The 25,725-nt window shown below is 38.7% G+C and overlaps 6 protein-coding genes across 15 annotated transcripts; 2 read left to right on the top strand and 4 right to left on the bottom strand.

The window, feature by feature from the left end:
• LOC105698926 (protein spaetzle 4) lies at positions 1-3,920 on the bottom strand. Its single transcript, XM_023432023.1, has 7 exons — positions 3,713-3,920; positions 2,068-2,249; positions 1,824-1,979; positions 1,493-1,508; positions 627-1,447; positions 413-535; positions 1-253 (listed from the first exon to the last, which is right to left on the bottom strand). Exons 1-7 carry the CDS (start codon positions 3,740-3,742, stop codon positions 1-3), a joined length of 1,581 nt encoding a protein of 526 aa, XP_023287791.1. The 5' UTR covers positions 3,743-3,920.
• Positions 3,921-6,765: 2,845 nt separating this feature from the next.
• Positions 6,766-14,785, top strand: LOC105699270 (heparin sulfate O-sulfotransferase). 4 transcript variants are annotated; one of them, XM_012424150.2, is made up of 14 exons: positions 6,809-6,890; positions 6,978-7,110; positions 7,270-7,356; positions 7,466-8,062; positions 8,153-8,348; positions 8,420-8,585; positions 8,650-8,791; positions 8,867-9,055; positions 9,129-9,347; positions 9,419-9,604; positions 9,674-9,925; positions 10,103-10,445; positions 10,518-10,733; positions 10,800-11,375. In XM_012424150.2, the coding sequence occupies exons 2-14, from the start codon at positions 7,075-7,077 to the stop codon at positions 10,979-10,981; spliced, it is 2,811 nt and encodes a 936-aa protein (XP_012279573.1). In that variant the 5' UTR covers positions 6,809-6,890; positions 6,978-7,074; the 3' UTR covers positions 10,982-11,375. The 4 variants fall into 4 exon arrangements, with proteins under 4 accessions (XP_012279580.1, XP_012279573.1, XP_012279566.1 ...); XM_012424157.2 differs by lacking the exon at positions 6,978-7,110 and having other exon boundaries at positions 6,766-6,890; XM_012424143.1 differs by lacking the exon at positions 6,809-6,890 and having other exon boundaries at positions 6,908-7,110.
• Positions 11,875-12,921, bottom strand: LOC105699397 (60S ribosomal protein L35). Its single transcript, XM_012424343.2, has 3 exons — positions 12,836-12,921; positions 12,325-12,461; positions 11,875-12,164 (listed from the first exon to the last, which is right to left on the bottom strand). Exons 1-3 carry the CDS (start codon positions 12,836-12,838, stop codon positions 11,933-11,935), a joined length of 372 nt encoding a protein of 123 aa, XP_012279766.1. The 5' UTR covers positions 12,839-12,921; the 3' UTR covers positions 11,875-11,932.
• Positions 14,385-16,158, bottom strand: LOC105699338 (N-terminal Xaa-Pro-Lys N-methyltransferase 1-A). 4 transcript variants are annotated; one of them, XM_012424238.2, is made up of 5 exons: positions 15,633-16,157; positions 15,368-15,554; positions 15,188-15,296; positions 14,757-15,079; positions 14,385-14,502 (listed from the first exon to the last, which is right to left on the bottom strand). In XM_012424238.2, the coding sequence occupies exons 1-4, from the start codon at positions 15,804-15,806 to the stop codon at positions 14,785-14,787; spliced, it is 765 nt and encodes a 254-aa protein (XP_012279661.1). In that variant the 5' UTR covers positions 15,807-16,157; the 3' UTR covers positions 14,385-14,502; positions 14,757-14,784. The 4 variants fall into 4 exon arrangements, with proteins under 4 accessions (XP_012279661.1, XP_012279671.1, XP_012279679.1 ...); XM_012424248.2 differs by lacking the exon at positions 14,385-14,502 and having other exon boundaries at positions 14,724-15,079; positions 15,633-15,823; positions 15,927-16,158; XM_012424256.2 differs by lacking the exon at positions 14,385-14,502 and having other exon boundaries at positions 14,724-15,079; positions 15,633-15,823; positions 15,940-16,158.
• A 2,395-nt stretch (positions 16,159-18,553) lies between these two features.
• On the top strand, positions 18,554-23,246 carry LOC105699311 (protein FAM122A). Its single transcript, XM_012424186.1, has 5 exons — positions 18,554-19,201; positions 19,521-19,584; positions 19,893-20,290; positions 20,394-20,534; positions 20,624-23,246. Exons 1-5 carry the CDS (start codon positions 19,065-19,067, stop codon positions 20,847-20,849), a joined length of 966 nt encoding a protein of 321 aa, XP_012279609.1. The 5' UTR covers positions 18,554-19,064; the 3' UTR covers positions 20,850-23,246.
• On the bottom strand, positions 22,861-25,569 carry LOC105699321 (ribonuclease P protein subunit p30). 4 transcript variants are annotated; one of them, XM_012424217.1, is made up of 9 exons: positions 25,416-25,569; positions 25,027-25,082; positions 24,578-24,786; positions 24,438-24,506; positions 24,169-24,369; positions 24,019-24,086; positions 23,754-23,833; positions 23,535-23,648; positions 22,861-23,232 (listed from the first exon to the last, which is right to left on the bottom strand). In XM_012424217.1, the coding sequence occupies exons 2-8, from the start codon at positions 25,046-25,048 to the stop codon at positions 23,539-23,541; spliced, it is 759 nt and encodes a 252-aa protein (XP_012279640.1). In that variant the 5' UTR covers positions 25,049-25,082; positions 25,416-25,569; the 3' UTR covers positions 22,861-23,232; positions 23,535-23,538. The 4 variants fall into 4 exon arrangements, with proteins under 4 accessions (XP_012279640.1, XP_012279630.1, XP_012279621.1 ...); XM_012424207.2 differs by lacking the exon at positions 25,416-25,569 and having other exon boundaries at positions 22,861-23,343; positions 25,027-25,378; XM_012424198.2 differs by lacking the exon at positions 25,416-25,569 and having other exon boundaries at positions 25,027-25,378.
• Positions 25,570-25,725: the final 156 nt, after the last annotated feature.

The raw sequence follows: 25,725 nt of genomic DNA, 5'->3' as shown, positions 1-25,725 counted from the left end.
TCACCCTGATCGCGGGACGTCGGCTCGTTGCCTTCTTCTCCGCTTCTGCTTTTGGATCCTGGGAGATCTGGACGTCACTCGAAATTCTACCGGCAAGTCGTAGCATCGACAGACGCAGCAGCTGGGAAACTTGAACCAGTCGCTGAAAATCCCTCGGCACTCATTGTTAGGGTCGTAGGCCAGCAATCTGTGGAGCCTGAATTGCTGTTCGCACCTGCATCCGTTCCTGCAGTACATCTGCTTGTTCTCGTTTCTGAAAAATGAGCGTTTTTATTTTTACTCATTTAAAGCCCTAATAACCATGAATCGGCGTCGTATTTCAAGATGGCCGACTCACGGTCACTAAGGTCTTAAGAAATCAGAAAATGGATGTTTCCGTCCATAATTTTTATAACTCTTTCGGAATACTCACGTGCATTTCTCCCAGTGGATGTACTGTTCAAACGGGTAGAGATTTAGCAACGCCAGTACCTCGCCTCGAGTATTATTTGCCCAAAATGGAGCGACCACTTCCTCTTTCACGGGACACGCGTTCCTGAAAATCAGAGCCTATGAAATAAAATCTTATTACATCTACATTTTATTTCGATATAATTCTAATCCATGCATCGTCGCGTCTATCTTACACTCCTCTCAGTTTGAGAACCGGCTCCTGATCCTTGGCGGCCACATCCTGAAATAGTTGGCCTTCCATATTCGAGTTCTCCGAGGTCGTCTCCGAGGGTCGGTATTCTGGCCTCGGCCGGAAGTGCTGTTGCTTCTGCTGTTGCACCTGCTCCTCCTCCCGTGTCCTCTCTCCAGAATCCTGGTCACCGACCCCAGTTGGCGGCTCTTTGGGATTTTTATTTCTCTCCAACTCATCCCCGACGAAAACGGTCTCGTTTCTCCCGTCCAAAGATGAAGTCCCCGAGGTCCTCGTTCTCGGATTCGCCGTCGACGTCGTGCTCGTCGAGGTCGCTTCCGCGATCTCGCTGACTTCGATGATTTCCTCGAAAATCAGAGGAACCTCCGTAGAAAATTCGATGGACTGGTTGAGTCTTTCCGACTGGCTGAGAATCTCGTTTAAGCTGAAATTCTGCATAGGAGTCGTCGAGGTTTCGCTCGAGTTCCAGACACTCTGGGAGGTCTCATTCGGCGATAGCGACGATAATATGTCAGATCTGCTCGTTGAATTCTCTGCAATCGATGTCCTCATTGTCGGTACTGTTGATTCAATGCCACTTGTGGGCATGGTCGTTGTGGTCGTTGTGTGTTGAGACACCGTTGATGGCGTCAAGACCACATCCTGATCCAGAGACGTTTCTGACGGAATTCTCGAATTTTCGTTCGATTTTGGAACCTTGCCAAACCTTCGAGCACCGTTCCAGGCTCTGCTCGTGAATCCTCTGCCATCGGATCGAGGTTCTATCTGGACCCTAGATTGTCGATCCTCAAAATCCAACTCGTACTCCCCTTCGTCCTCGACCATCTCTTCCTCGTCATTTTGATCGACCTCGTATCGAAATCGTCTGCAAACGACAAAGAAATGTTATTCCGATACCAGGGAAAGTATTACTGCAATATTGGATTGATAATGAAACGTTACTCTGATATCAGGAACAGTATTACTGTAATATTAGGTTGACAAATAATGCCGTGTGGTTTCCCATGCATCATCGTCTACAAGAACCGCACGGAAAACCGCATAGAATTATTGGCCAACCCATTGAAACCATTTTGATTCCTCTTACAAATTTCATTCTTGTATCTATACAGAAATTTTATTAATTTAATCGAATATTTTTCTACGTGTTCTGTTAACTATTTTCAGACTGCACCCTCACCTAGATTCATCGAGGAAATCTGTATATCCGTCTTCCAATTCTACGTCGACGTCGTTCTTTTCAAGTTCGTTTCTGATAACGTCCAGATGCCTTTCGTCGCCGTACATCCTTCGCATCAGGCCCTGATTCTCCTGGACGAAACGACGTACCGCATGCCTGTTGTAACAGTTTAAGAATTAATTAATAATTAATTGCGAATTAATCTTATTCACCTTTTATCTCTATATATATTTATTTCCATTACCAGGGATACGCGTTACCAGCAACGGCGCACCAATTCTGACGCCGGAAGTCGCAAGGAAGCTTTTCGATGCGGGCTCTACCGAGTCTGGAATATGGTCTGCTGCAAGCCGAAGCTGCATCGTATCCGAAACTGCTGGGCCCTCCAGTGGTGCCCTGACTTCCGGTCAGTTGCAGCTTCAACACCTGTGCAGAAACCAGTCTGTACTTTTCGCTACTTACCGCGAAACTTGTTTGCAGTTCTCATGTAACTTATAAGAAATTATGATTTAATTATTATACAGTAATCCCCGTATTTACGAGCGCCCCGCATTTACTTAGAATTTAATATTGAATTTTAGTACTCTTCTCATAATCCATCGCGATATCTTCAGATAGTATTTATTAAGGTGATATGAAAGTAGTATCTGTGGGGGCCAATCGTCTATAAAACATTAGAAATGATTATGGAGGCTTTAAAAAGGCTTGTGACACCCATGAAATCTTACTTTTTATGTAGAATTTAAAAATATTTATAAATGAATTTTTAAAAATGAATTCTTATGGGTACCAGGACCTTCCTAGGGATATTAATATTCGTGTGTTAATGTTTCTAATAATTCGGTACACCCAGTTTGGAGAAAAGTTACATAAACGAGACCCTAGGGTAAAGCTTTCGTGTCAGCTGAAACTTCTCTAGAAATGTTTATGAAAGTTTGAATATGGCATTAATGTATCGCACGGAATGGTTGAAAACGTTTAATGGAAGTCAAAAGAAGGAGAGACAATGTACTGCGATTTCCGATTGCCGTTTGAGGTGGTTATAGAATACAGGGCACTTCGGAAGCGAGGAAACTCGGTCGGTAAATGGCGCATTTCTTGTCAGCTTAACCCAAGCTTTTAAGTCACTTGAACAATTTCTCGACTAAATGTGTGTCTACAGTGAAAGTCCATCGACGGCGTGTTCGGGGTCAAACAGACATCGTCGGTTTCTCTTCGACGCCACAGGTGCATAGATCTAAAAACAAGACCCTCCGAACACATAGAACGTTTTCATCGAAACGTAGGAAATACCTACCATGTCTATGATTTACAAATTTAATTAATCAACGTGATTATCAAATGACATTCGCCGAATATACGTACTTTGCAAGAACCAATTCTATTCAGTAACCGGGAATTCCAATACACATTTACTTCCGGAAAAATTGCAGGAGCACAGTCTTGTGAGTTTCAGATTTTTTACACAATTACAGAAGTTACAATTCACGGTGTTCTTCAATTATCTCAAATGCGGGACCGTTACAAGTGTCAACAACCGAGATATAAATAAATACATCTGAGCCGACATAGAAATTCCTGTTAAGATACTCGGTGCCATTCTTGCACGCACTTACGTATACAATAGTATTTGGCGTGAAACTCAACCGAGTTTCCTCATAAGATTGAATTTATCAAATAGTCTCTGAAACGGGGTGTTCTTAGTTTCCCCTAGGGATGCAATGCCGGTGCTTTCGTTTTGCACTTTCCCCCAAACGGACGAAACGAAGTTCCATCAAGAAATCTTTTGGTACACGTCCCTTGAACTAGTCCGCAATTAAACCACGACATTCTTGAAAATTAAATGACTTCACGGGCCAAGTTTAATGCCTCGATCAAAGCCCACTCACCTCGAGCAGTACGAACGAAAGGATCTTCATGATCGCGCCTTCCAGAGCGGAGAACAATCGAAGAAGAATTACCACCGGCGAAAAGCAGAAAACCTGAAGTACGACGTTTAACTGCAGATATAGGATGAACCAGATACCGTTAAACAAGTATTAAACACAGAAAAACAGTAAGTTTCTGCGTTTAAGTGGAAAATCTCTAAAACTTCCGAATTAAATTAAATCCCCAGACGACCGCGTCTAGTGGGAAATCGATAAACAAGTTCATTTAACGAGGTACGACACAAATGACATTGAAAGGTCGAAGGAGGAATCGATTCGAAATTTAGAATATCTCTGGACGTCCGTCGAGTCAGGTGGAGAACGCGCACGTCTAAGCGGAAAACAACAACCAATCGTTTCGGATCATCGATCGATTGATTGACGGTATGGTAGGATGGCCAACCGGAAGTCGCGAAGAACCCGGAAGGTCCCGTGGACCCGGAAGACCCGGAAGAGGCACTCTCTCGGCAGACGCGACCGGCCGACGACGTGAGAGAGACGGCACCTTGGCTCGCCAGGGGGTCTCTCATTACTAGCGTCGCCTTATAATCGGCCGGCGGCTGCCCATCCGAGGAAGAGTCGGCAGGAAAAAGTCTACCCCGTCCGATCGAGCCGGTGAAAGAGCGCGGCTGCTCTTGATCGCCAGTGGGAGGAACGGAGAGAGCACCGGAGTGGGGGGCTCGCGGCAGCGGCGCGCGCAGCCGCGCCGCCGAGAGCGACAAAGACGCGAGACCCCTAGCGGCGGCCGCCCAGTGGAACCGAGAGAACGCGCGATACCGCGCGCCGGCCACGCCACGGGAGCGAGAAGGACGCGCGATGCCTCGCGGTAACTTCACCGCGGGAGAGAGAGAGACGCAACGAGGTTGGGATCGGCGGTCTTCGGCCGAGACCGAGCAAGAGTAGGTCACTCACCGTTACCGTTAGCGCACCGCCATTGATGTGTGTCACGGGGCCCCGCAGGGATCGCGTATTTACAAAAAGACCTACGACCGCCTCCCGAGCACTCCCGGGAAAAGGACAATTGCAGTCACACCCAGATATGGATCGGGTGTTTAGGTTTTTCGGATGTTTCTTTATTCTTTGGAAATTTACATCCCATTCCAGGCTCTGTATCATCGATCGAAAGATGAGATAGTTTTTCGAGGATAAGTTATAAATAGGCGGTGGGCGCTCTCTGATTTCATGTTATCTTTTTTTTTAATTTATTTATGCCCGGTCATCAGGGCATTTTGCATATGTTGGAGCAGAGCTGTCCACAATGAGGTTAACTAGCCAGCGAGAGTTCGTAAACGATCCCGCACCTTTCCTCGAATCTTTGCAGCATCCTTTCGCCCGATGAGGATATCTCAGGTTTCGCATTTGTTAACGGAAAGATGGCTCGTGAGCTCCGCCAGAGCGAGAATGTGTATTCGTGGTAGTTAATAACTGTAATTTAACGACTGTACCGAATAAAATGATTATCCACTGTAAAATTATGTGTAAATCGGGTTATCCATAATGAAATGATCCTTTACGCATTATTATCCACTTGCACCCGATCTGATTTTCTAAATAGATTTTGTATATTTCCTTAACGTATTTGTAATTTAAACATTAATTATATAAACAAGATTGCGGAGTTGTTATCGTGTCCACATTTTATTACCATGAGTACATTCAAACCTAGTGCTAGTAAAGGATGTACAAATTGAGTAAGACAAAGATTATACATTATCTCGAGTCATAAATCCTGTTCTTTGTTATTTCTTACAGTGGTTGTCCTCTTTCTATAATTTTTCTGTTGCAGTTTCTTGTATAAAAACCGATTTTTCGTATCGTTAGTCTTAAAATTAAAGAAAAGGCCCGTCGTTTGTAAATACGCTTTCGACTTGATTTGTCTTGTAATGTGATTCGGGCCACGTATGTTCCTGTGCGACTCGTACCAAACTCTTCGGTTCTAAGAGAATCACTTTCACCGCGACACTCAATAGAACGAACTAGAAAGAGCTTATTAACCGAGATGAGTGTTTGTGTCACAAATTGACTAATTAATGCATCGAGGATTTTTGGATATTCAGAGTCGGAATGAGTCCGCCAACTTTCGCACCGCAGAACAGCCGATCGTTGGCGATTTCTTTTTGGTTGGCTTGACAGAATTTATGTGATCGCTCTTCTCATCTTTGCGTAAAAGGAAGCCCCGTGACTGACCTACTTGACAGTACTGCTGTTCTAGAAACAAGTACTGCGTGAGTGTTTATATACGCAGCTTTACGCATTACGGAAATGCTTGGAAATCAAAGAGAACGTAAATAGACATATGCGTAAAGAGGAATAACTCGTCATAGTTTCACTTTAATACTCCTTTTCATATCAGTCTTGTTAATAAGTCTTATAATAAATGTATATCTGTATTAAGATTTATTTAGAAGCGCGTTAAGTGAATGGGTTCCAAGATAAAGATTATCAGTATTTATCAAAATTAAGAATCTAAAAACTACGATCCTAAATGTCAAACCGTCAAATTCTTTGTCTAGTTCTTACATTAATTGTGCTTTGTAAAATAATTGATTGACTTTTAAGACAACCTTTAACTGTTTATATTTCAATAATTTCAATTGTACGTCATCGCTCCGACAAGCTAGAGGGTGCCACATGGATGATGTTCAAACTGTCAGAACTGTTCATAGAGGGCAGCACGAAATCACGAACGCAAAAACTGCATCATAAGAAGTCTTCACTGATTTATATTTTTTTATCACCATCGTTTTCCAATGTAGAGGCATATTGCATTAGTTAAGGCGCATTCGAAACGCAGTATGAGAACTGACCTTTAGACACGAATTATTCAACACTAATAATCTTTTGAACAAATGATTATCTACAAGTTTTACTAATGCTGTAGTCACATTATGCACGTAGTGTTAATTCGTCAAAAATGAAATGCTAATCGGAACTACATTTAACTCCATGGCGCACCAGCTTCCTAATAAGTCCGCGAGTGGGCAGCGCAGTAGACACAGTTATCATTCTCCAACTTTCCCAACTTATACCTGTGATAGATTTAAAGTTTATGGTCCAGTTCGAATGGAAAATACCTTCAAGTACAGCTGTGTTGCATCGTATAATTTATACGTCCATATATGCCAACGATTGGTAGCTGGTAAGTAGTGTTGGATATGTGTCTGTGGTGGTAAAAGTGGTGAAGTGGCATCGATAGGTCATGACATAACCTAAGTGACTGTGTCAGGTACAATATTTTCATGTTGACAATGTGAATTACCAACCGCATCGGTATTTCCACCTGTGACCTTGACGAATATTCGATTTACAATCGTCCAGTCACAATGAATAACAAAAAATTGTCTGCTGCTCGGAAATTGGTAAATTTCAGTACTACGTCTCTTCTGTCAATGAATTCCTTAATAATTTAAATTAATTAAAACTAATGCTTACATTTATGAACCTTCTCTTTTTAATGCTTCAAAACCTTGATTGACATTTTTAACTTTTCGTGCTAACTAAGAAAATGAACTTTGTAGATGAAGGAACATCAACGCAAAAAACGTGGTAACTCTCAAGAAAATTCACAAAACACCCCAACTTACGAACATGAGTCGTTTACGCAGGTATTGTAATATTTCTATGTTGACTGTAATATAGCATAGTGATGTAGTGTAGAAAATTATACTTAATGATGTTAGGTTCGGATAACAGCTGTTAATAATTTGTGTGTAGACTGCAGGCACAGCAGACAATAATATTCAAGATGGAACACATAATTCACAAACCTTGCTGCAGCAAGAATTTCAATCAATAAATCCAAATGTACAAACGGTTGCACCTTCAGTAAAAAATTCATCTAGCATTACCGATGCATTTAAGTATACTGAATCAGTAAATAACGGTAATGAATTAATAACTGTACAGACTGACGAAAGAAGTAATCATAAAGAAAGTGCAAATCATTGTATAAGGAAAATACCATCAGCAACCGTTATAGATTTAGGATTTGAAAATGAAGATGTACCAATATTGTCGCATGAAAATAATGGAAACTGTACAGTGAATGTTAATTCTCCATCAGAAGTGGAAACACTGCAATTGAAAGATCAACATTTAAAATATATAGGATTTAATAAATTTGCATCTGCACAAAAAGAGCATTTGATGCAAATGGCATCTGCTGTAGAGGATGTCTTGATAGATAACACAGAAGACAGTAAAGGCTCTACCCTTGATTCTGATTTAGAGTACCGAAATCAATTCTTGGTTTCTTGTATCGAAGAGCAAAAACAGCTTGTAACTGAACTACATATGCAAGTTAGCCAATATGTAAGTATACGTAAAATATTCTGCGTTCTTGTTTCTTTTTTTTTTTTTTTGTGAGAATGAAATGTTATGCCAGTATCTATTGTAACATAGAGTAGCAGAGTTTCTGAATTAGAAGCTGAGCTCGCAGCGAAAGATGCAATATTCGCAGAAAGGCTCGCTCGTGAAGTAAATCCTTTGAAAGAGCAACTGCAATTACATGCTCAAACGACTGGCATTCTCGTTGGTGAGAAAGCTGAACTTGATGCTGCTCTCACCCAAATCCAATTTACGGCAAAGCAGAAAGCTGGTAAATACATACCCTTGATGTGCTTATTAATAAAAAATTACGCGAGAAATCAATTTTATTGACTTTTGTAGTGGAAGTTGAGGAACTATCGAGTAAGTTGAAAGCTTCCCAATTGCGTGTAGGAGAACTTGAAAAGGAATTAGTTAACGTAAAAAGCGGTACTGAAGAAAAGGGCAATGTTCATGAAAATCTTCAAAAAAGTTATGAGGACCTTGAGAGAAAACATTTAGAAATCAGGTATGGATATTGCAAGACTTATCAACGGATTCTAGTTCGCTCTAGTTATTAGTTCGTATTTCAGGAAAGCAAAAGAAGATTTAGAATTGGAATCATCGGAACTCAAGCAAAAGCTAAATTTCAAGACTACCGAGGTGCTAACTTTGCAAGAACAGTTGCAAGAAAAAGCAGCTTTATTGTCATTAAATGAAATCAGAATACAACAGGTATTAAATGTTATACTTATACATTTCTAAGAATACTTTTCATGTTTTGAATATGATATTTGAATTTTTGTTTAGCTGACAACTTCTCCACAAGCTGCTCAAGCCTTGGATGAGCAAACCAATGCAGTAGTAACACTTGAACAAGAAGTAACCGACTTAAAAGAAGCTCTAAGCTCTGCTTGCCAAGAGAAAGAAGAAATTAGTAAACAATACCAATCCTATGTACGACAAATAGAAGCTGAACATTCCAGGATTCTTGCCGCTGTATGTCTAAGAAGGATTTTTATGCCAGAATAATTAAAAAATAATTACTGGACTTTATTCAAGTTCATTCCAGATTGAAACCGAGAGGAAAGCATTTGGCGACTGGGAAGTAAGAGAGCAAAGTTATATCCAACGATTATCATTTTTGGAACAACAGTTGCAACGTGAAAGAGAAAGGGCCGATTCTTCAACATCTGTTGAAAATTATAAGGAGCAAGTAGATGCTCTCACAAAAAATGTTGAGGAACTCACGATGGTTCAGAATAACCTTCAAGATGCATTGAATGAAAAAGTAAGATTTCTTGTCGCATATAATTATTCGAAATTAACTATTTGATATTTCTTTCTTCATATCTGTTTTAGGATTCGCACATAGAATCACTAAAGAAAGAATTACAAGAGGTACAAGTGAATGCGGAAATGGGGCTTGAAGCATCAAAACTGGCTTCGGCACTCGAAAGTGAAAAACTTACAACTTCTCGTGCAGTTTCACAAAATCAACAACTTAAACAACAACTTGGAGAGATGCACGATGCTTTCATTTCATTGGTAATTCTCCCTGACAATACATCTCTAACCTCTCATCGTTTGTTCTATAATCAATATTTTTTTGTCTAGAGTAACAGTAAATTAGATTTAACGGAACAAATTCAAGCAGAACGAGCAATCGGGAAAAAGTTAAACGCTCAACTATATCAAATGGAAATAGAGATGGATGAATTGAAAGATAAATTAAAAGAAAAGGAAGGTTTAATATTTGAAATGGAAAAGGAGAAATTAGAAACTGCTCAAATTACAGATCAAATGCAGCATTACCAAGCGCAATCCCAGCACGCAAGTACCATACAACAAGAACTTCAAAAAGCCTATGTAATTATGCTTTATTAGGTAGAACTTATTAATTAAGCATAATTATATCATTTGATAGTGTTATCTTATGTTCTATTTTTTACTTTTTTTATATTTTGTTACATACCAGCATACTTGTTTACGATATGACGAATTTCTGATTGAAAATAATATTTTGAATTTAACTTATGTATCTAGATAACAATTGAGAACTTGAAGGAAGAAAATCAGCAACTTCTTGCTCAATTAAATTCGCAAAAGCTAGAACAATTAGTACAAGAAAATACGAACGTCACAAATGGGCTGCAAAGTCAAGATGGCAATAATGAAGAACAGACATTAATCACAAAGAGCTCAGCGATAACCCAAACTGAATTACCATTACCAGATGCGACTACTAATGATTTAATTCTCCCTGATGCAGTAAAGAAATTGGAAAATAGATTTAAAGAGACTATGGAAAGGATTGCTGATCTAACTGACGAAAAACAAAGATTAGAACATCTTGTTCTACAACTACAAGGAGAAACTGAAACGATAGGTTAATTTCTAATAATTGTTAAACTGAGCAATGATGTTTAAAAAATATTACTTCAAGTTTTCGTATTTACAGGTGAATATGTAAGTCTGTATCAGAAACAGCGTGCAGTTTTACAAGAAAGAGCTAAAGAGAGGGATCAAGTTTTTCGTCAGTTGGCAGAACAGCGAAATCATCAACAAGAACAACTACATAAATTAAAAGTTCTTGTCGCTGATTTAATTAAAAGGCAAACGATCAGTCAGCCAGTTGCAGTTCATAATACTACTACTACAACTGATCATAGTTCTGGTAAGTTTTCACACTTATTTATTATTTGACACAGTTTTGTATTGTGTATGTAATCTTCCATTTCAGAGAAACACGAGGATGAACTTAAAGCCAAGGATAACGTTGATCATACGATGGGTACTAATGACAAGATAACATCTGAAATCCTTGATTTGTTAACAGAAATTAAGGATTGTAATGACACGTGTTTCCTTGAGCCAAATTTCCATCCCTGTCCCTGGTGCATGGGCAAGCTCATCACGGTCTAATCTATTATATTTATTTCCACTCTTTGTACTGAGCTTATGCTTCTCTAAGAAAAACAGGTATTTTAAAAATATCTCGCTTGGAATGTAACAATTGTACATAAATATTGGTACTTTTAAAGAATCAAGAAAATTTAGAAATGCAAAAAATCTGATTCTTACATACCTCTAATCCGTAGAGTGCTTCCAGTGGGAACCAACATGAAACTAATATTTTTAATAAATACTTGTAAAGTACATATAACACAGCAGCCATTCACAAAATTTATTTAATAGTAGGAACAAAACAAAACTGTTAGAGCAGCATCAATGATTTCCAAGGTTTCCACAAACATTGCTTTTTTCATATTTTATCCACCCACATAACGGCATACGTAATAAATTGAAAAACTGAAAATGTTTCTACAAAAATTATTTTGCCGTATCGACAACTACACAAATTCCAACAAATAATATATTCATATATAACTACTGTACAGAGGCATGCTGAAGTTGCTAATGAAACTTAGTATGGAATTCTATTTTGTTTTTATGTTTTATAAGATACTTTTAAACTTTATGTTCTCATTATATAATACTGCCAAATTATTTCAATGGGTAATTTTATATTAACAAAATTTAACTGCAGCTTTTTTCAAGAACTTTCTGTATGAAAACAAGTATAACTGCGGACAGAAAATAAATTACTCATTTACCAACTGGTGCCTCTTTTGTAGCATACAATTGATTCTAAAGTGCCACTGTTTGAATAAATAGATTTAACAGAAAGAATATAATCATTATTTTAATTACCATATCCTATACCCTTTCAGTTATTTAATTTTTCCTATAAGTTCCCCCTTTTCTCGATATTTACGAACGATGTTTTTGCATGTTTACAAAATGACTCAAACAACTCGAATACAGAAAAGCTTTTATTAATTTACTGCTTTCAATATGCAAGAAGAAACTTATTTACGTTTTTACAGCATATTTTCGGGGTGGGTACGCAGATCGTTTGCGTATTTCCTTCAATGTTTTGCGACTGCGCTGGTATGGTGTTAATACTCGTCGTAAAGCTCTTGTCTTCTTTGGTCGCAAATCCAAAGGCTTGTACTTTTTGTTTTTAAACAACAGTCGTAGATTTTCCTTCTGTTTTTGATGTATAATGATATATACTCGGGCAATTGCTTTCCGCACAACTCGGCTGAAAAGAAAAAAATTGAGTTGTAACTTCAACATTTCATGAAAAAGAAACGCTGGAGAAAAATCCAGCAATTTCTACAACTAGGAAAGCATTATTGTTGTGTCTTGTCATTTTAATCGAGACACTTTTCAAAGCTTGTGTACACATATTTCAAACATACATTTTGGAAAGCTTCGAAGCCGCTCCTCCCGTAACCTTTGCTACTCGTAAATGGGTAAGCTCAGTCTTGAGCTCCTCCAGTTGCTTCAGCAACTCCTTCTTCTCTTTCTTTCTTAGTTCCGAACATTTCACTTTACCCTGAAACATTCCATAACCAATTAATGAGCGTGCACATAGTTAACAAACATAACCTCCATTACGCAAACGAGTTCGATTCAAATAAAAATGAGGAAACCAGAAAATTATATTGCAAATGTTTAAAAAGGACTTAAAGCATGTCATTTTAAAGCTGTTCTAAAATTATTTTAATTATCGTATACAACATTTTAATTAGGAAACACCAATGTGACAAGCATCTGGACTTATAACAAAATTATTAGCAACAATATAATATAAACTACAAGCGCATGATATCATGACTTTTCTGAGTTTCTACTGCACAACTTTCATCTTACAGTATTGATAACGATTGCTCACAAAATTTTGGATTACGAATCGGCAAATACACTAACCATTTTGTCACCCTTTTGCCCGACGGAAGGAAAAGGAAGCGGGGAAGTCCTCCGTTTACACGTGGGGTGCTGAAGTCAATTAAGCATCTTTGTATTGAAGAACATGGAGCGATCCCGATTAACAATTATGAAATATGTAAGCTCGTGTTATTCACAATTTTAAAAATTCTATAATAATTATATAAAGCAGATTGATGTTTTATTGTAGAAAACTATCCTTCTCATATTAAAATTGATCATGACTCAAGTAGTAAATACTGACAGTTCAAGCGCAGTGTTAGGTTATGTTCCCCATAGATGTTTCCAAGTAAACATTATCGGAGAAAATGTTATTAAGGAATTTCCCTTTTCAATGGATTTTGTTAATACTGTTCATTGTCCTTGTTCTCTACTTTAAAGTTAAGCTAAACTATTTAGAAGAAAGTAATAGAATATTAAGTACGTATGATCCATTATAACCTCTTATGAATCATCAAGGTATTCGTGTTGACACTTTTATATTTCCAGATGATGCTATCACGCAAATTTACAAGAGAACCAAGAGTGATGTACCTGAAGTGCAAATGTATAGATCTAACTTTGAGAATTTGGTTCTGATATATAATAGGGTTCCAAAAACTGGCTCTACAAGCTTTGTGGGAGTTGTTTATGACTTGTGCAAAAAAAATAAGTATCATGCTTTGCATATTAACATCACCAATAATATGCATACTTTAACACTTCCTAATCAGGTAAATATATCTAAGAACTTGTTGTTTCATAGATATCAATGTTTTGTTACTAAAAATGTATTTTATATTTCTGACATACTTTAGATGCAGTTTGTAAATAATATAACCCAATGGGATGCAATTAAACCAGCTTTTTATCATGGTCACATGGCTTTTTTAAATTTTGAAAAGTATGTACATTTTAACTTATTTCCCTATTTTCTTTACAAACAAACTACATTTTATAATACTTCCAGATTTGGTGTTAAACAATTACCTCTGTATATAAATATACTACGAAAACCCTTAGATAGATTTGTGTCGTATTACTACTTTCTGCGCTACGGTGATAACTTTAGGCCACATCTACTTAGAAAAAAGCATGGTGATACTAAGGTTTGCATCACTAATACAATGGTTTGATCCTACCCAATAACAATTCACTAAAGAATAAATATTAAATATTATTTCTAGACTTTTGATGAATGTATCAAAGCGGGACAAGCCGATTGTGATCCCAATAACATGTGGTTGCAGATCCCTTTCTTATGTGGACATGATCCAGCTTGTTGGTAAGATTAAAACATATGCCAATGAGCATGAAATAATTGTAACTAATGAACAAATTCATAAAATTATTTTTGTGTTATATGAATAATTAGGGAAGTTGGGAATAAGTGGGCACTAGAAGAAGCAAAACGAAATCTGGAACGACATTACTTGCTTGTGGGAGTAACAGAAGAATTAGCAGAGTTTATAGACATGCTTCAAGCTGTGCTACCACGATTTTTTAAAGGGGCATACGAACATTTCTTACACAGTAAGAATTAGACTACCTGACATTATTAATCTATTACGTAATAGTAATATTTGATCAATGTAGCATTTACATATTCTTTATCCTTTTAGATAACAAATCACATTTGCGACAGACTACCCAAAAGATAAATCCTCTTCCTGAAACAGTGGAAAAGATTCAGAAATCAATTGTTTGGAAAATGGAAAATGAGCTATACAATTATGCTCTAGCACATTTTCGTGCAGTCAAAAAACGACTTATCAATGCTTCTCCTCAAGATACCAATCAACATTTCATGTATGAAAAAATCCGACCAAAATAAAATCTCATTTCTATATATTTTTTGATAATGGTAAACTTCTATAATATACTTAAAAGATTTTGAGAATTTTTTGTTGAATTTAATGCTTACATGTTTATGTACAAATTTTGGTTATGACTTAAAATGTGAAATCTAGTTCATTATTACTGGTTTTACTGGTATCGATCTCACTGATCCGACTGGACTGGACTGGTCTTACTGGTCTGAGGGCAAACATGTAAACTGGATAAAGTCCACGCGGTAATCTAGTTTGTTGCTGTTCTTTAATACAAGTAAATCCTGCTTTCTCGAAAATGTGACGATAATTATCCAAAGGTCGCGTTATTGATGAATCTTTTGTATCCACTTCGATATTACTTGAAGTTGTTACATTTTCCTTGATAACCAATAATCCATTTGGTTTGAGCCCAGCCCTAAAAACAGGTTTAAGTTATAACATATAAACTATACATTATTTAATTTTTTTAATAACAGTATAAGAAAAATTGGCATATAATTCATACTTCATGTTATAAACTTACAAACATCGTTTAAAAAAGTTAACCAGATCGTCATTTTGCAAGTACCCTAAAACCCACTGACACCATATGACATCATATTTTGCAACGTCAGGTGTAAAGTCTTGTAAACCTGAAAGTTCAGTTCTGTACAATATATTTATTCTTATACAATCAAAACGTATTACACCCTTAAATGATTACCTAGGGGGTATAAAATTCCGAGTCTTGATGAACAAATCTGCATTAATACACGAGCTTCTTGTAAAAATCTTGGATTCTGTTCAACCAGATCAACGTTCGTAAAGTACTTAGTTAACAACGACTTTGATATTCTTCCTATACCAGCGCCACAATCTAATGCATATTTTCTTGCAGGAGGGTTAGGAAGCTGAAAATAACAGTTTAGACAAGGTAAGTACTTGCAATTCAAAAATCTTAAACTGTTAAATTTACACATGTAATTCACCTCCAAAAGAGAATTTAGAAACAATGCAGAGCCTTCGATATCAGTTTTGGTGATGAAGCCAAATCCACCCAACATGCCATTAATCGTGGGAGGAATCTTTTTCCAATATTCGGCAGAATCGGTGTAGAATTTGCCGCCATGTAATTGTAGCTCCTCATTTTGTTCCACGTCCATATTTCTCTTCTATCCGTCTTAAAGGTATTTTGTAGCTTAATATTATATTGAAATACAATATTTCAAAAGAGCAATAACTGTTTTCGTTTGTCTTTATAAATTAAATAAACTACAAAATACCCATGATGCTGACCATGGACACTAGAGACCAAGACAGACCAAGAAGACGAACTGCATAGACCAGCATAGACTTTCTTATGGGATCTCGTGTCTGCGAGAAAGGATACAGAATATTGTTTGAAATTTATTCTGTGGGTGGCAGCGCTATCGCACTGTTTTTTGCCCTCAAGGGCGGCGCAACGTATTTCTGACACAGATGAGTTGGGAGATTGCTCACGGGCAGGGTCGTGCGATCGCATCCTGTGCTGCCCTCTGGTTTCGTACGTTAACTTTCACCGTTTTTTGCCCCCAAGGGCGGCGCAACGAATTTCTGATAGGAGCTCGCGTACTCACGATGGCGGTACCATCTACCAGTCGCCGTTTGCGGCTCACGTACTCGTGATGGTAATACCATGCGGCAGTTGACGGTGGTGTCATACCTACGCTTACCAACACTGCTCGCTTTTGATGGTAAGGGAAGAACATTCGTAACGCTCCATTTGACTTTATCTACTTATCTACTACTATTAAGTACATTGTTGCCTCGAAGTCGACGTGATGCGGAGCTTTGGGGCACGCGTCGGTGTCGCGTACGGAATTCTCATTCAGCGAATCTGCGTGAGTGCGATCGCTCCTAGAAATCTTCGCGCGTTTTCTTTGCGGCAACTCTCCGACACTCTCCGGCCCTCTCCGGCACTCTACAGCAACTCTCCGACACTCTCCGACACTCTCCGGCACTCTCCGGTCCTCTCCGGTACTCTCCGGCATCCCCCGGCACTCTCCAGCCCTCTCCGGCACGATGCGGCAACTCTCCGTCACTCTCCGTCACTCTCCGGCACTCTCCGGTAACTCTCCGGCATTCTGCGGTACTCTCCGGCACTCTGCGGAAACTCTCCGACACTCTCCGGCACTCTGCGGCACTCCCCTACACTCTTCGGCTCTCTCCGGCACTCTGCGGCACTCTCCGGTAACTCTCCGGCACGATTCGGCAACTCTCCGGCACTCTCCGGCACTCTCCGACAACTCTCCGGCAGTCTACGGCACTCTCCGGCACTCTGCGACAACTCTCCGGCACTCTCCGGCACTCTGCGGCAACTCTCCGACACTCTCCGACACTCTCCGTCACTCTTCGGCACTCTCCGGCACTCTGCGGCAACTCTCCGGCACTCTCCTGCACTCTCCTGCACTTAACAACACGCAACGGCACTGTACGGCCTTCGATAAGGCTCGAAAATACTTGAAAAACGCGCGAAAACGATCTATAACGTTCGACAACGCTCGAAAAAAGATTGATAACGTTCGAACACGCTTGAAAAACGCGCGAAAACGATCGATAACGTTCGACACCGCTCGAAAAACGATTGATAACGTTTGAATACGCTTGAAAAACGATCGAAGAATGCTCGATAATGCTCGAAAAAGCTCTAAAAACTCTCGATAACGCTCGGAAATGCTCGTAAAACGCTCGATAACGCTCCAAAACGCTCTCAAAACGCTGGAAAACACTCGAAAAACACTCGAAAACGGTTGAAAAACGATCGGTAACGCTTAAAAACGGTCTAAAAACGCTCGAAAACGCTCGAAACCTCTTTGAGAATGATTGAGAAACACGTGAAAACGTTCGAAAACGGTTGAAAAACGCTCGATAACGCTAGATAACGCTCGAAAACCTTCAAAAACGCTTGAAAACGCTCGATAACGCTGGTAGGGAAATGTAAAAATCATACATGAAATAACTCGGCTTATATCCGCAGTTAGGTAAGCCTCGGGAGGATTTTTCACAGTATTCGACTCTCACGCAACTTGTCGAGTGTAGCGCCGCACGCACACATACTCAACGTCTCGACCCGTAGCTTGGCGCTTGGCTGGTTGGGACGCGCGAAGATTTCTAGGAGCGTTCGCACTCACACTGATTTGTTGCATGATAGTTCCGAACGCGACTCGCCGACGCGTGCCCCAAAGCTCCGCATCACGTCGACTTCGAGGCAACAATGTACTTAATAGTAGTAGATAAGTAGATAAAGTCAAATGGAGCGTTACGAATGTTCTTCCCTTACCATCAAAAGCGAGCAGTGTTGGTAAGCGTAGGTATGCCGCCACCGTCAACTGCCGCATGGTATTACCATCACGAGTACGTGAGCCGCAAACGGCGACTGGTAGATGGTACCGCCATCGTGAGTACGCGAGCTCCTATCAGAAATTCGTTGCGCCGCCCTTGGGGGCAAAAAACGGTGAAAGTTAACGTACGAAACCAGAGGGCAGCACAGGATGCGATCGCACGACCCTGCCCGTGAGCAATCTCCCAACTCATCTCTGCTGTGTAATGTTCCTTCAGCATTATTATCAATGGTAGAACGACACATGCGCAGTAGATGGCCAGTCCACTTGATTATATCCTGATTATATCTAATGTTGGAACCGCCTAAAACAAAATGTAGATAGACGACATGCATGAAATTTCGAGAATATCGTTGAATATAATAGAAACCGGTCGTTGAGGAAGGCATTGTTGCATTTTTCAAATCTGACAAGCTTAAACGAGAAGGTAAAAACGTAAGACCGCGCATGCGCAACTGCAATTCCTGAACACACTTCACGACGGTGGGAGTGAACGATGGCCAGAAGTGGCCGCCAGTGGCGGCGGTTCATTAGAAACGAGGTGTTATTGCCTCTTACTTTCGTGGCCAGTAGGTATGCACGCTTTTAGCCGTGTGTGTACGATTTATTCGAGATTCCTTACTCGCACATACCCGGTTCGCTTGCTTCGCAGGGAGTTCGATCGAACAGAGCTGGCGGTTGGGTTTGCGGCGAGCCAATGTTCGGTCGATTGCGTCGCGAAGAGGTGTCCTTGTTCGGAGACACGTTTGATTAGCGAACGAGCGAGAACCGCCCGCGCACCTCGCTTCGATAAAGAGCTGCAGTCGCCAGTAATATCCGGGCTAGAAGAGTCGCTCATGCCTTCACCGAGTCCCTTTGAACACACATGCTGCGGATCCTGTGAGCTGTCACTGGAGAGTGTCTTTATCAGGCGGTGCACGGGTGGACCGGCCAAAACTTCAGGACAGATTCGCCGCACGATTTCGCACCGTGTTGCTGAACGACCTGCCGAGGGCTTTCCAATGATCCTCTTCTCTGTCGACTTGCATCCTAGGAATACATATGCACGCTCGGAAGATCCTCTCCATCATGGATGTTGATTGTCCGATAGTCAGTTTGAAGCGATCGAGTAGCGCTCCGATGATCAACGAGATCAGTGCCACTATGTCGGTCACTTCGCCTTCCGCTTCTACGACGAGGTGTGTTGAATCGACTTGTCGTTTCTATCATTCGCTGAGTTTAAGCTGAAGTTGATTTTAATATCTTGTCTGTGTTTACATGCGTATCGTAGTATTTATTGTTTGTAAATGATCTTATTAATGATTCGTATACGAAGTTGTTACGTAGCATCGAGTGGATACCGATGTCATTTGACCACTTGATGTTTCTTTTGTACTATATCGCAGCTTTGAATGCAACAGTTCTTAGCAACTTTTGAAACTTTGGTATGGTTGTACTCATTTTTGAAATTTTGAAGAACGCTTTGTGATTAGTCTAAATGGTGCTACTTGATTTCAGAGATGCTGTGTCGCCGTTTAACATATTTTCGGACACCCCACGTACACGGCGTTTCAGCACTAGTGTAAGTGATGATTTTAATGGTCTATTTTTAATGTTGAGTTTATTGTTCTATCGCACATTAAATATTTAATCTACATTTAGCATATTTAGTAGTAATGATAAAGTTTATGAGCGATTTGTGACAGTTTTCCTATTTTTTCTTAAATGTCATTATTTTTTTTAATGTTACAAGTCCTAAGTTGGAAAGTTATTCAGTGTTATATTCATATGGCATGTTTGCATTATTTATAATATTTTATTAGATCACCCGTTATATATCATTTAACGTACAAAATTATAAACTATGGAATTATTTCTTTGTTACTTTAGAGTCCTGGAAGCGCACCTAGATTAACACCTCGTGTTAGTCAATTAAGGCAGGAAGAATGTATCGACGTAGTTGGTAGAGAAGCAGCTCATGAAAAGGAAATTCACAGTGCCATGCAAATGTCGCAGTCATGGGAAGACTTAACATTAGAAGCAGAGGGATTGTCATTTAAAGACTCGGATTCGCTGTCCCAACAACTAAACAATAAAGAACGACAGAGCACGAAAAGATTGTTAGATCCTCTAAGTTTAAATTTATCGGTCAATGGTCCACCGGTATGCTCCTCACCCTCTCCAACGAGGTCGGGACTCAGTCGACAATGTTACTCACCTGGGATTCACATGGTTAATTGGAAAAGTAATTTATCTCCCAGCCCCACGAGGAAGGCCTTTGCTACACGGTATACTTTATCATTATTTATAAAATCGTTAATGCACATAGATTGAACAAGTTACAACAGAATCTTCTATAAAATTGAGTGTAATGAATTCTTTTATTACCAGACGCAGTTTAAGTCCTATAGCAATACGACCGAGTTGTCTCGGTCCTGTGAAAAGAAAATTCGAATTGGATGATAATACGGATCATCATTTGCAACCTCCCGTGAAGAAAACTTCTAGCCTGGTAACGTCACATTCAGTGAGGTAACTTTTTTCTCTTTAAACTCGGTCAGCTTATTTTTGTTCATTTTCTTCTATTAATTGCAAACGGATTTGCCTTTTTTGTTACATAGATTGGATGCGATATCGAGTCCGCTTCCCGGAACGATTAGTTCCGTAGGAACTCCTGAATCGTTATCCAGCGCAGATTCTCCAAGCTTTTCCTTCCGACCAGTGGACAGTCCATCGCCTAGTCGTTTGGTTTCCAATATCGACGAACCCATGTCTGACTCGAACGATCAAACGAAAACGGCGGATCACATTCAAACCGACCAAGTTGGTCAGTGCAATCACAGATGAACGAGGCCTTCGGTGAATCATTCAAATTGAAAGTAACTCGTTTGCGGCTGGGGAGATTTTGTCAAGTTCTAGGAGTCGGCTTGGACAGCCACGACAGATTTCCTTGCGTTATCTAATGAGCTAAAATCTCTATGCTGATCGCTACTTGCCCAAAGGTATAACGAACGAGCGAAGGAGCTCTCGTTCGATCTGGAATCCGCGAAAGAAGGAAACGAGGAATGACTGTTATTAGATGCAATGCACACGATCATTTGCGCATAGTTTTAAGCCATGTTCCGAGAGAATGCGTCCGCCTGAGGTAATCTCTAACGTGAACACCCCAAGGTGAGGCGATCTCGATTTTCCGACGAGGTCTGCACTCACACCTAGTCTTCTGGTGTTTCTAACCGAATCCAAATATCAGGTACTGATATACCCGCCTGAGACAATTTTTTTTTTTATCATGGTTTATGATGTACAATATAAATGTAAGTCATTCGACGGACGTAGAGCGTAGCGATATCAACGAGCGTACCTTGTCAGTAATTAATATTCGACTGCGTTAGAACGATCTGATATTGTCTGAAATGGGTATTCCCTTTGGACAGACATCGGATGGAAACTACGTCTTGCGTTGTGTAGGTTTCTTTAGTCAGGCGCTTTTACTGCTCCTCGCACCTGCCAACGTTTAATAGTCCCATCTTATCGCGTTTACGATGTACGACGTAGAGAACGTATTCAATAGACATTTGACGTAGGGAGAATCAAAATTCGGAACTCTCGGTCATCCCACTGACCCGTACCAAAGTACAAGTAGAGCAATGCCATATGTTACAATTAATTCTTCTCTTCCATGCCACCGAGACAGTTTATTTTCTACGTGCGAAGAGTAATCGTACCTTATCGAAGGTAATTTTCTGCAAGAATCCAATCGCTGTGGACCTACCGAATCGAATAGCGTTAATGAGATGTCTATAGCGAGTCGAAAATGGAGGGACTGTAATTATTCAATCATGCTTTTCAAGTGCCACAATAATTTACGAATTACCAGATTATCACGATCACCTTTTAAATAGTCCCCGCGTCGACGTAGCAAGTGAACTGAGCGTGCTCCTGGCAAACGTTATCGTGGTATTATCGGAAAATAGCTGTAATTATAAATATCCTTTATATTTACTATTATCGCGAAATTGATGCTACTTCGAAAGCCTTGTAGTGGCTAAGTTTAGACTGGATTAGAGTTCCAGTAGCTTTAAGGAGTTCTCAGTTTATCGTCTAAGGAACGACCTGGACTTTTGAGATGCTTCCTACTTCTAAGACTGAAACCGATGTTTCGGCAGAGAATATCCGCTGAATTAGAACTGACTTCCAAAAGTAATTATCGAAAGGTGAACACCGTCGTGCTCCCATTCGTGGAATGTTTGAGTAATGATTAACGGCACGTCAGATCTGTGTTCTTTTGTGGAAGTGTACCATTAACTAATACCGTTAACAGTTAATCCTGGATATAAATAGAATAAGTGCAAAGATGCCCCTGCGGTAATGATAAATTATAATCGAAGGATAAATAGTGGTTAAGTAGACCGGCAACAACTATTACCACCGCCGTTTTAATTTAATAGCCAAATTAGGGAGTTAAGTTATTCGTGTAAAATAATGACAGAAATTGTAAATTATTTTTCCTGCGTAGTATTAGAAAAACGTTAGATAGTTATTAATGATAGCGTTAGGTGAGTGGTTCTCAACTTTTTTGCCCCGTTCACCCTTTTCGCCATGTCGGAATATCATTCGCCCCTTGTTAACTACAATTTACGGTTCAACAAACTACATTTCTACAGATTGTATGTAATACACAGGACATGTTTTATTCAATTGTAGTCCTATCTCGTCCCTTGGTTGAGAACTTTGTAATCTGTTTTCAAATAATGCAGACCTGGCCCAGATTTTCACTTCTTTGAAACAATTGCATTAGTGTTTCTAATTGATTATTACAGATGCGAGAGAAATAGGTGTGCAAGAGTGTATTACAGAATCGGTAATCACTTACAATTTATTTTCAAAATACACGTTTGTTGTATTTAAAACACCAAAGGTCAATCATACCTTGAAAAGTTCTACTTCCGAAATCATTTCAAGCTATTTTATCAGCATTCGGTTTACGCAAGTACAACTGTATTCTATTGATAGAACCGCTGTAACCGTGTGCAGTTTATGTACAATTCTAATTACAGTGTAAAATTATCCTGATGTACAGTTGAGTTTTCAAAATCCGAGAGACCATTACACGCGTTGTTACTTCTGTGAAGATGTTAGTTTTAGAGAAATTTAAAACATGATCTTCGTTTTATATCATTCTTGAGTTTTATCACGAATTGTAAAAAGCTTGAGACCCGTAATAAACAAACTGCAATTATAAAATGTTTCTTTGAATCTAGTTGTTCATTTCCAAATGATATATTGATTAACACTTGAACTACCAAGACCAGTCAAAATGACTGATTTCAAATGGCCCATCCTATACAAAAAAAATCCGTCGGTAGTTCTAGTGCTAAGCAGACAATATATTTTTACAAAATTAGACATAATACAGATCATTATTTTCTTAATCATCTCTTAGTAATTATACTAAATAATTATGAAAATAAATTTAAATAACAAATGTGAGAAATAAACTATTTAACTGTTATTTTTGCTTATCTTACTTACAGAATTACAATTTCTTTTTCTTTGTTACCGGTGATGTCGTCTCTTCCGTATTGTCCAAGGATCGTTTTTTTAGTGGTACAATAGAAAAAATTGCTTTACCAAAACGTCTTCCTTCTAAAAAAAGTATTGCGACAGTATCATTAAGTTTATTTGATAATCGCAAGAATATTAAAAATATTTAAATTGTGTATATGTTTATACTTTTACATAACTACTGACCAGCTTTTAAAAGTAGAAATCTACACTGCCAATGTAACGATGCTTTCGCTTTTGTTTCTGACAAACCTAATAAAGCAGCCCTATTATTTATTAAGGAAAATATACATATGCAGAAGTAAGAACATGCACAGAGTTGCCAAATTTATGAAATGTTAAATGGAGTAAAATACATTCTATAAAAATTATATCTGAAGATTTTTAAATTACTTAAGATAATGTATTCCTAAAATCATAGATAATACATTTTATATTTGATAAAGGATACAAGTTGATTATATCATATGGATTTCTGAGCTGCATTTTATTATGAGCACCACTGGTTATTATTACGTTCTATATTAGTAGAAAAATAATTAGACACAATAATATATCAAAAATAATACTTTAAGATCGATTCAAATAAAATTTACTATACCTTGCTTTTGCCAACTGAATGAAATAAATGAGAGTAATACAAAGCAACCTTTCGAGTATCTGGATTAATCAGATGCGTATATTGTATTTCAAAATGCAGTCCCCTCTGTATTGCTCGAAAATACATTTTTCTGTTAATACTAAGGCCAGAACGTGGTGTATTTATAACAATTATGTCTGCATTCAACTGGGAGCAGGCAAACTAAAAATTTGTACATATATTTTGAGTTCTGAAAAGGTTGCTAATAAAAATGTAATATAATTACTTACTTGAAATGCATCCTGTGATTTTGGTAGAGCAGCATACAGGTGATACTTCTTTAATGCTGATGACTGAGCCTACAAAATGTACTCTCATTACGAAACCGGCTCGTTTTTTAAGTTTAGTCTTATAATAATGCCTACAATACCAATGAGTGAGTCCGGAGAGGATCGGAGAAAATAAATGTTATTCTGTTCAAAATAGTCAACTTTCCCTTAAATTCTTCAACTAAGTTTTTAATGTCCACTGGCTCAGGTACAACAAATCGGTTGGTTGTATTTTGTCCTTTCTTCCTTTTGCCATCATTGAAAACACTTTCGTCTAGAGTTTGATTAATTGCCACTGTCTCGTAACCCACTAATAACAAATGAACATGTGAAACCCAGTAAAATATTAATAATAGATAATAATAACTAGTACTTAAAAAATTTTAATGAAATAGCTCAATAATAAATAATTATACAACAAAAACTTGTTGCGATTAGTTATAAATAAGACGTATATTGAAAAACCTTTAATATTACAGTTATAACAGATATGTAAATGGTATAGTTTACCACAGGTTAAATAAAATATATTTAATAAACATCGACGTACACTGATATAACTCCGTTAACATTCGACTCAGTGTCTGCTCTTCAAAGTTTCTTGGGCTGATACATAAATCACAAAATCCATAGTTCATATTCATGTTTAAATCTGCTAAATTTATACTTATCACATGAAACAATGTAACATAACCTCTTCAGACAATAGATTGGGTAAATATCTCACAGAATTAGCAGATATAAATTTCTCGTTTTTCAAACTCAATACACCAAAAGTTATACAATAAAAAAAATTCGTAATATAGATTCAATGTCAGTAAAAATTCATATTGTCAACATTCACTGATAAACATAACCTTGAAATAAAATTTGACACGGTAAATTACTGCATTAAGTATATGTCATTGAAAGAAACCAACATTATGGCAAGATACTGACTCGGATTTTAACTAAGGAACTGGTGCCAACTGGTGCTGGCTACATTAAGCTTTGATTGTTTGCACATCTCTGGTACAATTTCGCTTAACTTAAAAACATTCTACAGAATGTAAAGTCAACGATATTTCTTTAACCCGGCGGAGCAGGGTCGGTAAGTCGGGTAAGTATAATACGTATAATACATCTTGTAATATCATGGACGTATCATACGTCCATGCATAATATACGTAGCCAGAGATCTGACGTAGCTTTCTACGTTCACTTCTATGCTCGCTTTTGATGGTAACGGACGAATACTCGTGGCGCCCTC

This window comes from Orussus abietinus, unplaced genomic scaffold, assembly GCF_000612105.2.
Source record: "Orussus abietinus isolate OABI.00-Male unplaced genomic scaffold, Oabi_2.0 scaffold177, whole genome shotgun sequence".
Classification (NCBI taxonomy): domain Eukaryota; kingdom Metazoa; phylum Arthropoda; class Insecta; order Hymenoptera; family Orussidae; genus Orussus; species Orussus abietinus.
This window is presented reverse-complemented; position numbering and strand designations above follow the sequence as displayed.

Bases quoted from the DNA above. Each gene is read 5' to 3' on its own strand.
- LOC105698926 (XM_023432023.1), bottom strand. From the start codon at position 3,742: ATGAAGATCCTTTCGTTCGTACTGCTCGAG. The intron at 2,250-3,712 runs GTGAGTGGGCTT...GTTTCTGCACAG, and splicing joins TTTCGTTCGTACTGCTCGAG to GTGTTGAAGCTGCAACTGAC. The intron at 1,980-2,067 runs GTAATGGAAATA...CTGTTACAACAG, and splicing joins GCTGGTAACGCGTATCCCTG to GCATGCGGTACGTCGTTTCG.
- LOC105699270 (XM_012424150.2), top strand. From the start codon at position 7,075: ATGAATAACAAAAAATTGTCTGCTGCTCGGAAATTG. The intron at 7,357-7,465 runs GTATTGTAATAT...ATTTGTGTGTAG, and splicing joins AACATGAGTCGTTTACGCAG to ACTGCAGGCACAGCAGACAA. The intron at 9,056-9,128 runs GTATGTCTAAGA...AGTTCATTCCAG, and splicing joins ATTCCAGGATTCTTGCCGCT to ATTGAAACCGAGAGGAAAGC.
- LOC105699397 (XM_012424343.2), bottom strand. The intron at 12,165-12,324 runs GTATGTTTGAAA...TTTTCTTTTCAG, and splicing joins GCTTCGAAGCTTTCCAAAAT to CCGAGTTGTGCGGAAAGCAA.
- LOC105699338 (XM_012424248.2), bottom strand. From the start codon at position 15,806: ATGGACGTGGAACAAAATGAGGAGCTACAATTACATGGCGGCAAATTC. The intron at 15,555-15,632 runs GTGAATTACATG...TGTTATTTTCAG, and splicing joins TTCTAAATTCTCTTTTGGAG to CTTCCTAACCCTCCTGCAAG. The intron at 15,297-15,367 runs GTAATCATTTAA...CTGAACTTTCAG, and splicing joins CGGAATTTTATACCCCCTAG to GTTTACAAGACTTTACACCT.
- LOC105699311 (XM_012424186.1), top strand. From the start codon at position 19,065: ATGCACGCTCGGAAGATCCTCTCCATCATGGATGTTGATTGTCCGATA. The intron at 19,202-19,520 runs GTGTGTTGAATC...ACTTGATTTCAG, and splicing joins CCTTCCGCTTCTACGACGAG to AGATGCTGTGTCGCCGTTTA. The intron at 19,585-19,892 runs GTAAGTGATGAT...TTGTTACTTTAG, and splicing joins CACGGCGTTTCAGCACTAGT to AGTCCTGGAAGCGCACCTAG.
- LOC105699321 (XM_012424207.2), bottom strand. From the start codon at position 25,120: ATGAATATGAACTATGGATTTTGTGATTTATGTATCAGCCCAAGAAAC. The intron at 24,507-24,577 runs GTATTGTAGGCA...TACATTTTGTAG, and splicing joins CTCTCCGGACTCACTCATTG to GCTCAGTCATCAGCATTAAA. The intron at 24,370-24,437 runs GTAAGTAATTAT...ACAAATTTTTAG, and splicing joins AATCACAGGATGCATTTCAA to TTTGCCTGCTCCCAGTTGAA.